General features: G+C 39.9%; 1 protein-coding gene across 1 annotated transcript; it reads right to left on the bottom strand.

The window, feature by feature from the left end:
- Positions 1–1,051: 1,051 nt before the first annotated feature.
- Positions 1,052–11,126, bottom strand: LOC101735027. The gene is made up of 4 exons (XM_018095781.2): positions 11,006–11,126; positions 9,735–9,759; positions 4,574–4,704; positions 1,052–3,271 (listed from the first exon to the last, which is right to left on the bottom strand). The coding sequence occupies exons 1-4, from the start codon at positions 11,073–11,075 to the stop codon at positions 3,153–3,155; spliced, it is 345 nt and encodes a 114-aa protein (XP_017951270.1). The 5' UTR covers positions 11,076–11,126; the 3' UTR covers positions 1,052–3,152.
- Positions 11,127–13,044: the final 1,918 nt, after the last annotated feature.

Below are 13,044 nucleotides of genomic sequence, written 5' to 3'. Positions count from 1 at the left end.
TCTTGACTGACACTGTATGTGTCTGATATATGACTGGCATCATAAACTTCACCAATACAAGCTTGGAAATTAAATTGACAACTTGACATCTCTCACTGTAAATAAAAACCCCTTTTTGCACCTTAAGGGCAATGGCATATGGGGCACCCCCGGAGGCGACAGTGCATAAAAATACCTTACCATTGCCTTAAATGTACATAGCTGCAGGTATGTCACTCAAATTGTCTAATTATGCAATTAGGCTGACATATCTGCAGCAATATACATTAATGTCCATGAATGTCACGGACAGAGTAAATTCCCCATGTGCCACCACCCTAAGAGGAAGAGAAACCGCCTTTCTTCAAATCCAAGGCAAAGATCTGCTGGCCAATAAGTAAGGAGATTGTTCTTCTGTTTGATACCCCTATATTTATATAAATAGTGAGGCACCAAAACTGCACTGCATATTCTAGAGAAGGTTGCTAATGATTTATAAAGGGAGAGATTCCATCTCCTCCGGGGATTTAATACACCTTTTAATATAGGATAATGCAGTATATTGCTAGTCCTTCCTGCTGACTGGCATTGCTTGCTGCAACTAAGTTTATTATCCCAAATACTTATACAGTAGGTTGTTCTCCATAAAGGTTCAGGTTGCAGGAAATTGTCTCTGTTGAGTTTTATCACATTTAGAATCCAGATTAGTTATGGTTCAAACATTGACTTTTTTCCTAGTTAAATAAAAGAAATGATATTTGACCGATAAAATCCAATTTTTTAGTGTACTGTGTGTGTCACTCCGTAAGCTCAGTTATGCCTCAGTACTATGCCTGAGCACAAGAGAAAGATCTTTGAAAAGATTTGTGAAACAATTTGAAAATTATGCATGTGGTGCATGTCGAATTTTTCCACGCAGATTTTTTTGTGCCCGTCTAGAGGAAAAATCCGCCAATGGCGAAATGCGGAAGTTCGCCACGAATCCATGCCTGCTGAAAAATGTCGCTCATCACTTTTGAAAGTAAATAAGAAATAAATAATGTCTTTACATTAATTTTATTTCAGCCACAAAAATATTTCCAAACAGAAAGAACATATTAACAGGGAATTTAAAAAATTCTGAAGCTTTGTATCAGTCATTTACTGTACATCATATATAACTGACAATATATAAAGCTATAGTACATAGATGGTATAGTTCATTCTTGTATTTAATAAGGAAAGAGTAAGTTGCAAAAAAACAGCGATTTCAGTTGTTCCAATATCATTGACAAAATAAGTATTTATTTCTATGGTCTTTTTGTGCAATGTAATTTAAAGCTAGTGCTAAATCTTTTGCTTAATTATAAGTAACGGAAGGTTTCATAGACTATAGTATTAGGTATTTCCACAAACTATTGAAAAAAAATAACATAATTTACATTGCTGTGTTGAGACCTTTGTTCATTAAGGAGCAGAGCGATAGCCCATTTCCACGAAGGCCTCACAGGCTGATCATACTAACGCCGGGCCTCATTCATTTCAAACATCATTACTGGAAGTACCTTTAGGATTATATGTATATTATACTGCTGCAGTTATATAAATTTGTGTTGTCCCCATAAGAAAAACCCTGAGTTATCACAATTAGGATGAATTTTTAATCTGAGATAAAGCAAACAAATTATTATTAAATCCAGAGATTCAGAATTCAGAAAATTTGAGATCATAAAGGAAGGATTTCTGAAGGAGTGATGGGTGGGGGTGGAGGCCACAGAAACCACAACTTGGAATTGCAGATTTTTTTATGGTAGTGTTGCCTTAATTTGTTGCTATAGTATTAATGATTGTTCGGTTTTAATGCCTTCCGGGTGCTATTTAACTTTTCATTCAGCGTATGGTATCTACTGTATCCATTCATGTTTATTTTTGTATGTGTGTTGCGAGGAACGATGACAGAGCAAAGGAATTGGAATTAAGCTTCACTGCTAAAGGGCTGTGGTTGCCTTGGCCTGGTACATAAACCCAAAACATAATTTGAGGCTTTTCTACCCTACCGTTTTGTTACGCTTTAGTTCTCCTTTAAGTTATGTAGCCTTGTTTTTTTTCCTCAAATTTCAATATGCAAATAAGGATTTACATTCAGTTCAGCATTCAGAAGGGCACACTATGTAATACTTCATATCAGATAATTAAAGCATGTCAGGGGTTATATTTAGTCACTGGTATAAAACTTACCCATGTCTGTCCAGTGGCAACCAATCCAATGCAGGTCTTCAGGATTCCTGTTCCTGAAACCAGGATAAACTGACTGCAAATTGGTTGCTATGGGAATTTATAGTTATATAAAAATTCTAAAGATAGCAATTGTATCATATGCTTAATATAAGACAATAGTGACCAAAGTTACAAGCATTACAAAAATTTAAATTGTCTGCCTCAATTTAGTTTATGAGCACTTTTAAAGATAAAGTACAAGTGGGAAATACACTATGTGGCCAAAAATGTGCACAACCCTTTTATTTGTTGATATTGTCTGTTTAAACCACTGCATTATACAGTGACATACTAGACAATCTTGTGCTTCCTACTTTGTGGCTACAGCTTGGGGTCTTGGGGTGCAGATGTGAGTAAGGTCTGATCACCAAACATCAGTGTCCAACATCTTACACTGGAATGGAAACAAATCCTACCAACACTGTTCCAGCATTTACTTCCTAGAATAATAGAGGGTAGGGGTTGTTTTAACAGCAAAAAGATTAGCAACTTTGTATTAATAACTTTGAATTGAGATGTTAGACAGATATGCAATCAATGGGTTTAATCTATGAAGTGCTACAGCCGTGTATCACTGTGATAACGGTGCTGCCCTCATCCCACCTCATGTTAAAAATGTTGCTTATGCAGTAAACCTACTACCACCTCAAAGGTGGTAGTAGCTTCAGGGTTCCCACAGCAGCCTATTTCAATAGACAGGGTGTACATGTGACTAAAGAATACTTAAGATGTGGATCAGTTTACTTTTGATCATTCTCAATGATTCATATGAAATCAAGTTTCCAAAAAAAGATTTCTTTATTTCAACCTTTCAAATAATTGTTCCCCTTTCTCAAAATGATTATAAATGATGCAAATAGTATCTGGCAAAGGAACTAGAATTGCCCTCATATTAACATTGTCTGTCCATGTGGCTGCTAGGGAGTTGCTGTGACTGTGATGGTTACATTGACTGGAGCATCTGCAGGCAGGTCTGCTACTGAAAGTTGGGATAAAGGAACATCTTCATTGTCTGGAGCAGTAGGAACAGCTGCATCTGAAACAAATACAACAAAATAAATGGAACTGGAAACAGATAATCACGTGGTCAACCAAAATGTGTCCAAAAGATTACTGCAACAGAAAAATCATAGATTAAGTATTTGGAAAATACCAAATAGTTGGAATATGTGAGGGATTTTCTGTTTTTCTGGTTTTTTTTTTTTATTTCAAAATAGGAGCATATTTGAGGATGCTGTGAAAAAAGGACATAAGAATAAATACATTAGGATACAAATGCTGATGCTGTTTTATGGGATCCCTTTGTAAATGCTGTACAAAGCAAAGGTAGCAGTGATTCCTGCTAAACCTGAAAAATCCATCTTAGATATGCTGTACTGTTAGTGATACCATGGGGCATCAATTTACTATTAGGCCACTAACCGTGCCAGTGCCAAACTGGGTTATCTTAAGCCTGCCAGAGAACCAGATTTGCCAATGTTTGCAAGCATGGCCAGTCTTAAACAAGCTGGTGACCTATTCGCTTTTGTCTGGGTTCTTAATGATCCTTTCCCCGATTGATATATAATTAGGACTCATTCAGATAAATCAGACAGGGTGGAAAATGCCACCCACTTACTGTGTGTAAGTGGCTCCCAGTGCAAAGCCCTGCATGGATTGAGCATGTGATATTATTATCTTAAGATATGACTCTGTCCGGTTTTGTATATTAGACTGTTCAATATCTAAAACCAAAAGCTTTAATAATGCAATTAAAGATTTTATCATTGAAACACAGGCATTAGCTTAGCCTTACACATTTCATTCTGTAACCAGCATTTAACCATAGGCAATAGTTCAAAAGGAAATCTACTTTTAGGGCTGTGACACACAGTTTCCTCTCAAGGCAATTTCCGCAACTTCGGCAAATCGCGGCACCGCATATGCCATCCCACCGGCGATTTACAGTCTAGCTGGTGGGATGGCATTTAGAGGAGATTAGTCGCCCGCGACAAGGGAGATTTGTCGCATGGCGACTAACTACCAACAGTATTTCATCTACTATTAGCCAATCACAAAATAGTATAGATAGTCCAATTGTATGTTAGAAATTAGCGAATCTGTCCCATTGTGCTTCGGCAACAAAAACTGCTGAAAAATTCACATAATGGCAAAAAAATTGCAAAATGCGACTACCACAAGACTTTTTTGATGCAACTTTTTGCGCAAATTTTTGCAATAGTTTTGTGAAAAAAAATTTTAATGGTAAAATGCGGAATTTCACAGCGAATTCAGGTCTGGCAAAAAAATTAGCTCATCAATAGTTACATTAGATCATACAGTTTCACAAAAGTATTACCAGAGGCTGCTGTGGGGGCTGGTAAATCAGCCGCTGAGACTCCTGCTCCATCTGATCCTTCTTCAGCATCTGCTGCAGTCTCTGCATCTTCTGGATTTCTGATGTTCTCTCTAGCTTCGGCTTGGCCTCTGCTAAAGTGATATCATTGAAGTGACATTTTATTTCTAAACAATTTTGCAGCAGTTACTAACGAACATATTTAGGTATAAAAGGTAAGTTTTTATTAACAGTAAACAGACAGTTGTGCCAGACATTTCAGAGTGTACATTTCCCCACCAAATTGGTTTACTGTTCAGGTATACCGGTCGATCTGTATGCTAGGTGGGTATAGCATTTTGGTTATAGGTCCTATTGTGCAGATTTAGTCCATTCCTGCCTCAATCCATGGGGTCCAGATCAAATCAAATTTGGCTTGTGTTCCTCTTGCTTCCGAGGTGAGTTTAATTAGTGGAATTGCATGGTTTACCAACTGTTTCCATGTTTTGATGGATGGTGGACGAGCTCCCATCCAGTGCATGGCAGTGTTTTTCCTGGCATAGAAGAAAAGAGTTCGGTAACGGTTTCTGGAGTAGCTGCTTGGTATGATGTCCTCTAGGATGCCCACAAGGCATATGGAGGGAGAGATAATGTGGGGGAAGTCCAGGTTCTCAGTTAGTACCTTGAGAATTTTATGCCAGTATCTAGCAATATCGGGGCAGGACCATATCATGTGGAAGAACCCTGCTGGTGAGGCGTTGCACCTAGGGCAGGAGGGGTCTGGTTTCCTCCCCATTTTATGTAGTTTGTATGGTGTAATATACTGTACAGTTGGTGCATGATTTTGTATTGTACCAAGTACTTCCTAGTTGATATTAAATAGTTATAACAGTTGTCAGTTGCTTCCTCCCAGACCTCTGAGGTCAGTTGTGGGATGTCAGTAACCCATCGGGCTCTGGCTGTTTCAAATGGTTTGGGTTTAGTAGAAAGAAGTATACTGTAGATATGTGATACTAGTTTGGGAGCTTCGGGTTTATGGAGAATGTGTTCTATACCAAGTGAGGTTGTTTCTGGTCTAAGGGTAGCGAATTGGACATTGAAGGCGTGGCGGAGTTGTAAATATCTGTAGAATTGCGGTTTTTGGGTTTGGCACTTTAGGGATATTTGTTCATATGTAGGGAAGGTAGAATTTACCAGGAGGTCACCAAGGTATTTTAAGGTTTTCGTGTGGCCAAAAGATAAATTCTTGTAGGTTTCGGAGGTATGGAAGGTAGGAGTTGCCCCATAATAGGAGTCTCCTTGAGATCAGTGGTGGGTCCCTTTTATGGAGTTTTAGAGCTGTGATCCAGTTCCTATAAGGGATAAAGAGTGTGGTGGGTACTTTGGGGAAATCATTTACATGTCGATAGGGGAAGTTGTTCATCCCTTCTATTGAGCCCAGAATGAGAGCTTGGAGTGTCATGTTTGGATTGTAGGGGTCTGGGAGGAAGCACCAGTGTAAATAGTACATTTGTGATGCCATATAATACAATTGTAAGCTTGGAAGCGCCAATCCTCTGTCTGTATAGGAGGCCGTTAATTTTTCCCTAATGGGATTAGTATTTTGTTGATAGTTTAAAATGTTTTAGGAGTAAGGTATACTGGTGCATTGTGAAAAATATACAAGAATATATACAAGAATTTTGGAATTTTGGCATCATCTTAAAAATGTTAATTCGCCCCCACAAAGTCAGTGGTAGTTATAGGGGTTAAATTGTGGGATTTTTCCCAATTTATTTTCAGTCCTAAAAATTTCCCAAATTGGTTAACTAGGTTAACTAGGAGGGAAGATAGAGATGCTACGGGATCGGCCTGATAAATAAATAGGTCGTCCGCAAATAGCAAGACCTTTTCAGTGATCGTTTGGTAGCTGAGACCTTTTATGGCTTGTGATTCCCTGATAAGTATAGCTACCGGTTCAATAGCTAGGGCAATTAGGATGGGGGATAGGGGACATCCCTGTCTTGTGCCCCTTGTCAGAGGGAACAAGGCTGAGGTGATCCCATTTACCTTGAAACGTGCATTTGGAGCATTGTAGAGAAGTTTTACCCATGCAATGAATCTTGGGCCCAAGCCAAACCTTCTTAGTATCTCCCAAACATATGGCCATTCAACAGAGTCGAAGGTCTTGGCTGAGTCTAGGGAGGCAATAATTCAGGAGCCTTTTTCTGTGTGTGCCAGTTGCAGGTTGGTGAATAGGTGTTGTATGTTAAAGGCTGTGGACCTTCCTGGCATGAATCCTGACTGGTCGGGGTGTATGAGGTCAGCTATGACCTTCTTCAGCCTATTTGCCAGGAGTTTTGCTAATATTTTTGTGTCAGTATTCAGTAGGGAAATAGGGCGATAGGAGGAGCAGTCATTTGGGTCCTTTCCTTGTTTAGGCATCACTACTATTTGGGCTTCTAGTTGGGATGGGGGGAGGGCCTTGGTGTCATAGGCATATTGTAGGGTTTCCAGTAGGTGGATCGAGATTGGATAGGGCTGATGGGAGTCCATCTGGGCCTGGGGTTTTGTTTGAGGGTAGGCCTGCTATGGCCTGCTCTATTTCTTGGGTAGATATTGGGTAGTCTAAGAGTGCCCGTGAGCCTGGGGATAGCTTTGGTACTGTAATAGTATCTAGGTATTGGGAGAGTTGGGTAGGGTTTACCATAGAGGTGTAGAGTTTTTGGTAGAACGTTACATATTCTTGTGCTATGAGGGGGGGTCTGTGATCCATTCCCCTGTTGGGGTTTGGATTTTTGCTACTGCGGAGGGGGAAGATTGGGCTTTGGCCAGGAAGGCGAGGAGCTTGCCATTTTTGTCTCCTTTTTCAAAGGTTCGTTGGGACTGATATAGGATGGCTGAGAGTTGTTTCCTCTCTTTTTGGCATGGAGTAGTTTGTTGTAGGAGTGATCTGAGGGGGAGAGAATGTGTTCTCTCTCCGCTTGGGTCAGCTCCTCCTCTGCCTGTCTCACTTGGGCTTTGGCGTTGTTGCGGGCCTGCGCTATTGCCTGTGCCAGAGTCCCCCTCATAGCGGCCTTAGATGCGTCCCACACTATATTTAGGGAGGCCGTGTTTACATTGGTGACCCAGTATTATTCATAGGCCTCTGCATTTTTGGTTCCTACTTCTGGGTCTTTGAGCCACAGGGGCCTTAGGTGCCAGGATCTATTTTTTGTTGAGGGTAGCCATCTAAGGGTTAGTAAAAGTGGGAAGTGATAAGAGATTGCTTGTGGAACATAGGTTATTTGGTCAAGTAGAGCCAATACAGTATATCAGGGGTAGTTAGAGCTAGGTCTATTCTAGATAGTGACTTATGGGTTTGCGAGTGACAGGAGAAACTTTGCTGGGTCGGGTGCTTCCATCTCCATGCATCCCGAAGGAGCATTGAGGTGGCCCATTAGTGGTGACTTGGTTGTAAGGTGGTTGTGTGATTTGGCCAATGGTGTGCTCTTGTCGTTTTCCCCCAGGTTGGTCGAAGTATGATAGGGCATAGACCTTCCTCCTCTTGGAGAGGGTCTTTGTATTCCTTTGCGGGTAAACCATTCCTCTGCTTCGAAGGGTGTGGTGAAGAATAAGGCTTATCCTCCATCTTGGATTTGCAGCTTCGCTGGGTAGAGCATATTATAGGGAACCTTTGAGCCTTTTTTTGACAGCTGTATATGTTGCTCTCTCCTTTTGAACTGCTGGCGAGAAGTCTGGATAAAGAGATATGGTGGCTCCATTAAATAGTATGGGGCCTTTGAGCCTTGCTGCCTTTTATGTAATTAAGGAGTTTGAATAGAAAAGGGCGTGGGGGGGGCCCTGGTGGAAGTGGTCTAGTGGGGACCCTGTGCGCACTTTCCTAGACAAGTGTACTGGAGAAAGTCTCTTGGCCCAGTGTATCTTTCAGCCATTTCTCTATGAACAGTTCTGGTTGCTGCCCTTCTGCCCTTTCGGGTAGGCCTATTATACGCACGTTGTTGCGGTGCAGTCTATTTTCCAAGTCATCTGACTTGGTAATGGCTTGCTGTAGCTGCTGTTTGATGGCCTGAATATCTGTTTGCATGCGGGGGACAGCATCATCCAGGTGAGACACTCTGTTCTCTATTGATGTAGTGCGCTCTCTAATGTTTTGTAAGTCATGGCGTAGCAATGAAAGATCTACCTTAATTTCCTCCAGCTGCGTGGTAGCGGTGGTGCGGTTTTCAATTATGGCCCCAAGTAATTCGCCCATAGTCAGTTCTGCAGGTGAGGGTTCCGGTTGCGATTCCAGAGGGGCTTGCGATGGGGGCTGTGATCCGCCATCTTCCTCCGAGGCCTGGTGCGTGTGCGCGAACCTTTCCAAACGAGCCGCCACTTACGAGCGAGCCCTTTGCATGTGTTTCCCCATTTTGTTTGTCTGGGTGCACGGAGCTTGTGTTAGATGCGACTGTTCAGATCGCCATCTTGGACACGCCCCACTAACGAACATATCTGATGTGAATTCTTAGAGGCTTGAAATTCAAGCAGAGCAAACTTTTTATTTCAGTCACAGATGTACTGTATGAGCCAGGGCCAGTCTTATAAACTGTGGGACCAAATTGTGACCATTTTGGCGGGGTCCCCTACACAAGGTGTTGCCAGCTGACACAGGGTATTAGGGCTGTTTGGGTAAATAGTCCCTGCCTCCCGCTCTGTGGCTGTTACCCTGTTGTAACCCTGCTTTTTACCTCTCTTTCTCACTTGTTCCATTGGCCCCCAAAATTTCATGGCACAATGTGGCCCCTTTGCACTGAGCACTAACATACAAGCTTGCTATATACATTGTGAAAGTAATTATTGGCCCATCAAGCACATTATATACAGTGAAGTGAAGTGCGTACCCTGGGGTAGCAGTATGAATGCAGTGCCCACTTTGTGTTTAATGTCCCAGAACACATAGCAGAATTATTTGGCAATCGCTGTTGGGGGTGGGCTAGACAGCTTTATGTGCTTATTCCCCCTGGTGAGGGCCCCCCATGGGTACGGGGCCCTATTGGGCCCAATAGGTCCAACTGGCCTAAGGCCGGCCCTGGTATGAGCTTCTGGAGCATTAAAATGTAGCAACTTCCTAGCTAGTGTCCTAGGCTCTGTGTCCTTTTGCTGCCTTGTACCATTCTTATAAATAGGGATGTGGCATTATAAGAGCAAATAAAACTTTACTTACGGTCTGAAAAACAGGTCATGAAGTCCTGGGTAATGAAGTAAAGAGAGAGGCATTTATATTAATTAATCTGATAGATCATGATTGTTTGCAACACAATTAACTTATGTCCCCACATGAAGTAAAAGAAGCAGATAAATATTGGGTTGCCCTTATGAAGCTATGGGATGTTCTCCAAGACAATTCTTATTAATTCATTAGCCAAGATAGCATTTCCATAGCTTCCCTCTGCTGCAAAACACATTTGATTTTTGATTGAATTGTCCCTCCAAGTTTTTGTTTTTTCTGTTTTGCTCTGTCTCCACATTGTTTTCAGTGAAGCTTTACAAAAGCTTTACAAAATTTTTGAGTTGAAGGAAAGAATCATTAAAAAGACAAAGTAACTGTATTTTTACATGTCTCAAGAAATGCAGCTTCTGCAGACTACCTGTTTGGGAGGTAATTGTCCTCTAAGTAAAAGAATGTATTTATCTGTTCTGTAAAGTAGGCTAAAAAATCCTGTGAACACTGTCACTAAAAGGCAATTTAAGAATAAAAAGATCCCTAAAAGAGGTAACCTTGATCAGTGAAACTAACAGATCATGTTTTAAAATATAAATAGCTGTTTTTTAATCTCTAGAAAGCAATTTAATAATTTTTTAATTCAAATGTAATTTTATGCAGACCACACAAAGTGTCAGATCTGTTCATGCCTGGCTGCCAGTTTTAGTGACATTATGCAAGTGTGCTTGGCAATTTACAGTAACTGGAAAGGCAAGTGCTAGAGAGTACTAGAGCTATGCATTAGGCACACAGCACATAAAAATATAACTAGGCCAACACATCTTGCTAATTTTCCCTACAGAACACTACTGGCAAATGCACAAGGAAATAACTCAAATGGTGGGGGCACAAATGTGTGGCACGCTGAACAAAGAAATGACTGTTTTGCTGCTATACGCATTGCATTCACAGGCTGCCCATGATACAAAAAGCAGAGTTGTTACTGTTAAAAAGCTGAACAATGATTAATGTACTAATGTAAAGTGAACTATAATACCAAGCCTAATGTGTGCTTTGTATACTATTCTGATTATCTTAATCACCACTTGAAACTAGTATGATTCAGCAATTTTCAACTGATCTCTTGTAACTTCAAAAAATTATGAATGACTATATGAATATTGATCATCTATTATTTCTTATTAGCTTTTTGCCTTGCAGGCCGTACTGACGCCTGTAAAGTTGTGCATAGACAATCAAAAGCTGCATAGTCTGTAGAGTGAAAGACTCACTTGGGTTGTTCTCCCGGTTCCTCACAATGTACTGAAACACCAAAAGGCTTGCTACAGCTGCAACAATCATGCCAGCTACACCGGCCCCTATAACAGCAGGGTAAGCATTGAATGGAGGATCAGCTGGAAAAAAACAAAACATTAATACATTCAAAATGTACAGTGTATATATAAATCTGAAAAGGAAACATTTACTATAGAATTTAATAATCTAAATCATCTAATTTAGAGATGAACATTACCATAAAGGGGATCTAAACAAAAAAATTAATTGATGTAAACTTAAAGCTCATTTGCAATTAATATTAATTTTCTATTTTTGGTGGCCTTTGGAATGTTAGCAGTTTTAGACTGCTAATAACAGGGGTTTGGCTCAAAGGCTCTTTTGGAAGAGGGTCAGCAACCGTAACTGGCTACAGACAACCTGCATAATCAGTTAACCCTATGGTAGGCGACACTGGCTTTAAAAGAAAGTTATGTTGATATTTGGACTTATTAATATCTCACTTTCTTTTCACAGCATACTTTAAATAACATTAATTGTAAGATACATTTTTATATCAACAACGCGTTCAGTGCTTACTTGAAATCACATGTGTGCAAAACCAGTGAATATTACATTGTTATTTAGTTACACATGAAGATAAGTATGTTATATAGGGCCAGATTCACTAAAGGTAAATATTCTGAAGGAGGGAATTAATGTTTTCTAAAAATAGGGAAATATCAACCTATTTCTGACAGTTTTTTCAACCAAAATTGCAGTAAAGAAATGTAAAATGCTAGATACCTGCAATGGATTGTGGGTACCACATGTAAAGAGGCAGTATGCCTCTTTTCAACATGGGTTCAGTGATTAGAGCTTGTGCTGGAGATACTTTTTGTCAATTGTTAAACAGGAAAATCTTGGAATCTATTCCATGTTTGGTTCTTGTAAGGTAGATAATTAATTACCAGTATACAACATGCTACCTTCCCCCTGCATGTGAACTCAAAGTTTGAGAGCAGCGCACACAATAAATTGTGATGCGCACAAAGAATTGTGCCTGAAAACACATTATTTTGTACTTATTCTGACCTGCGCTGTTCTTTAAAAGTGAGCACAGAGGTTTAAAAAGGGGCAGTGCATAGGAATTTTTTTGCTTAAACAGCCAAGGAAGAGGGGGCATTGCTCAAAAGGACCAAACACGGAGTAGCTTCAATGTTCCCATTTGCATTATTTAAGGTAAGTGTTGAATATGGGAATTAATAAAAAAACAGGTAATATTCACCATTGCATATAGGCACATGTAGCAATATATGTGTGCTTGTGTGTAGTGATAGCTAAGTCATTTGAATGTATCCTTCCAAAGCAATAGTATCATGTAAAATTACAGTGGACACAAATTTAATTGCTGTAGGAAGTAATTTCACTTTAGTGAATATGGCCCATAATGTATTGCAATGTTAAAGGGAATAGCTAGCCACTAAAATGAAGAGGGAAAGTACTGTATCTTCTGACACCTGCTCTTTGACATATGGAGTAAACTGTAATGATGCATTTGACTGAATGTGAAGGAACATATTCTTCCTAAGATAGGTTTACTGGAAGTAGTAAATAGGAGGGAGGCCAAATACAGTTCTGTCCCTATTGTATGATCACCTGCTATTTTAGGCTAATTTGGGCAATCCCTATATCTATTAAATGCTTGTAGCAGAGGATCTTAGTAGTAAATTTAACTGACCAGGTACCACTTATTAGTATCTGGTCAATGGTACAAGGGTAGATAATTAGACATTTTGCCAAACATATTATTTACTTGCCCAAACATACAGGGTCTGAAAGATAAGCCTGTTATACTGTATGGATGTTAAGGCACTGTTGTGACCAAACTGTGATAAAATATCCTGGACAAAGCAGGTTTATATATGGTGGAGTTTTAATTTACGATACATTAAACTACTTCTCTAAATTGTAGATCTTGTTAATACCTAAGAAGCAATATGTAGCTCTAAAACAATATTTGTGCATTTATATTATTGGGCAGTCACCATAAGAG

Source organism: Xenopus tropicalis, chromosome 7 (assembly GCF_000004195.4).
Source record: "Xenopus tropicalis strain Nigerian chromosome 7, UCB_Xtro_10.0, whole genome shotgun sequence".
In the NCBI taxonomy this organism is placed as follows: domain Eukaryota; kingdom Metazoa; phylum Chordata; class Amphibia; order Anura; family Pipidae; genus Xenopus; species Xenopus tropicalis.
Note: the sequence above shows the minus strand (reverse complement) of the source record. Positions and strands in the feature narration are given on the sequence as shown.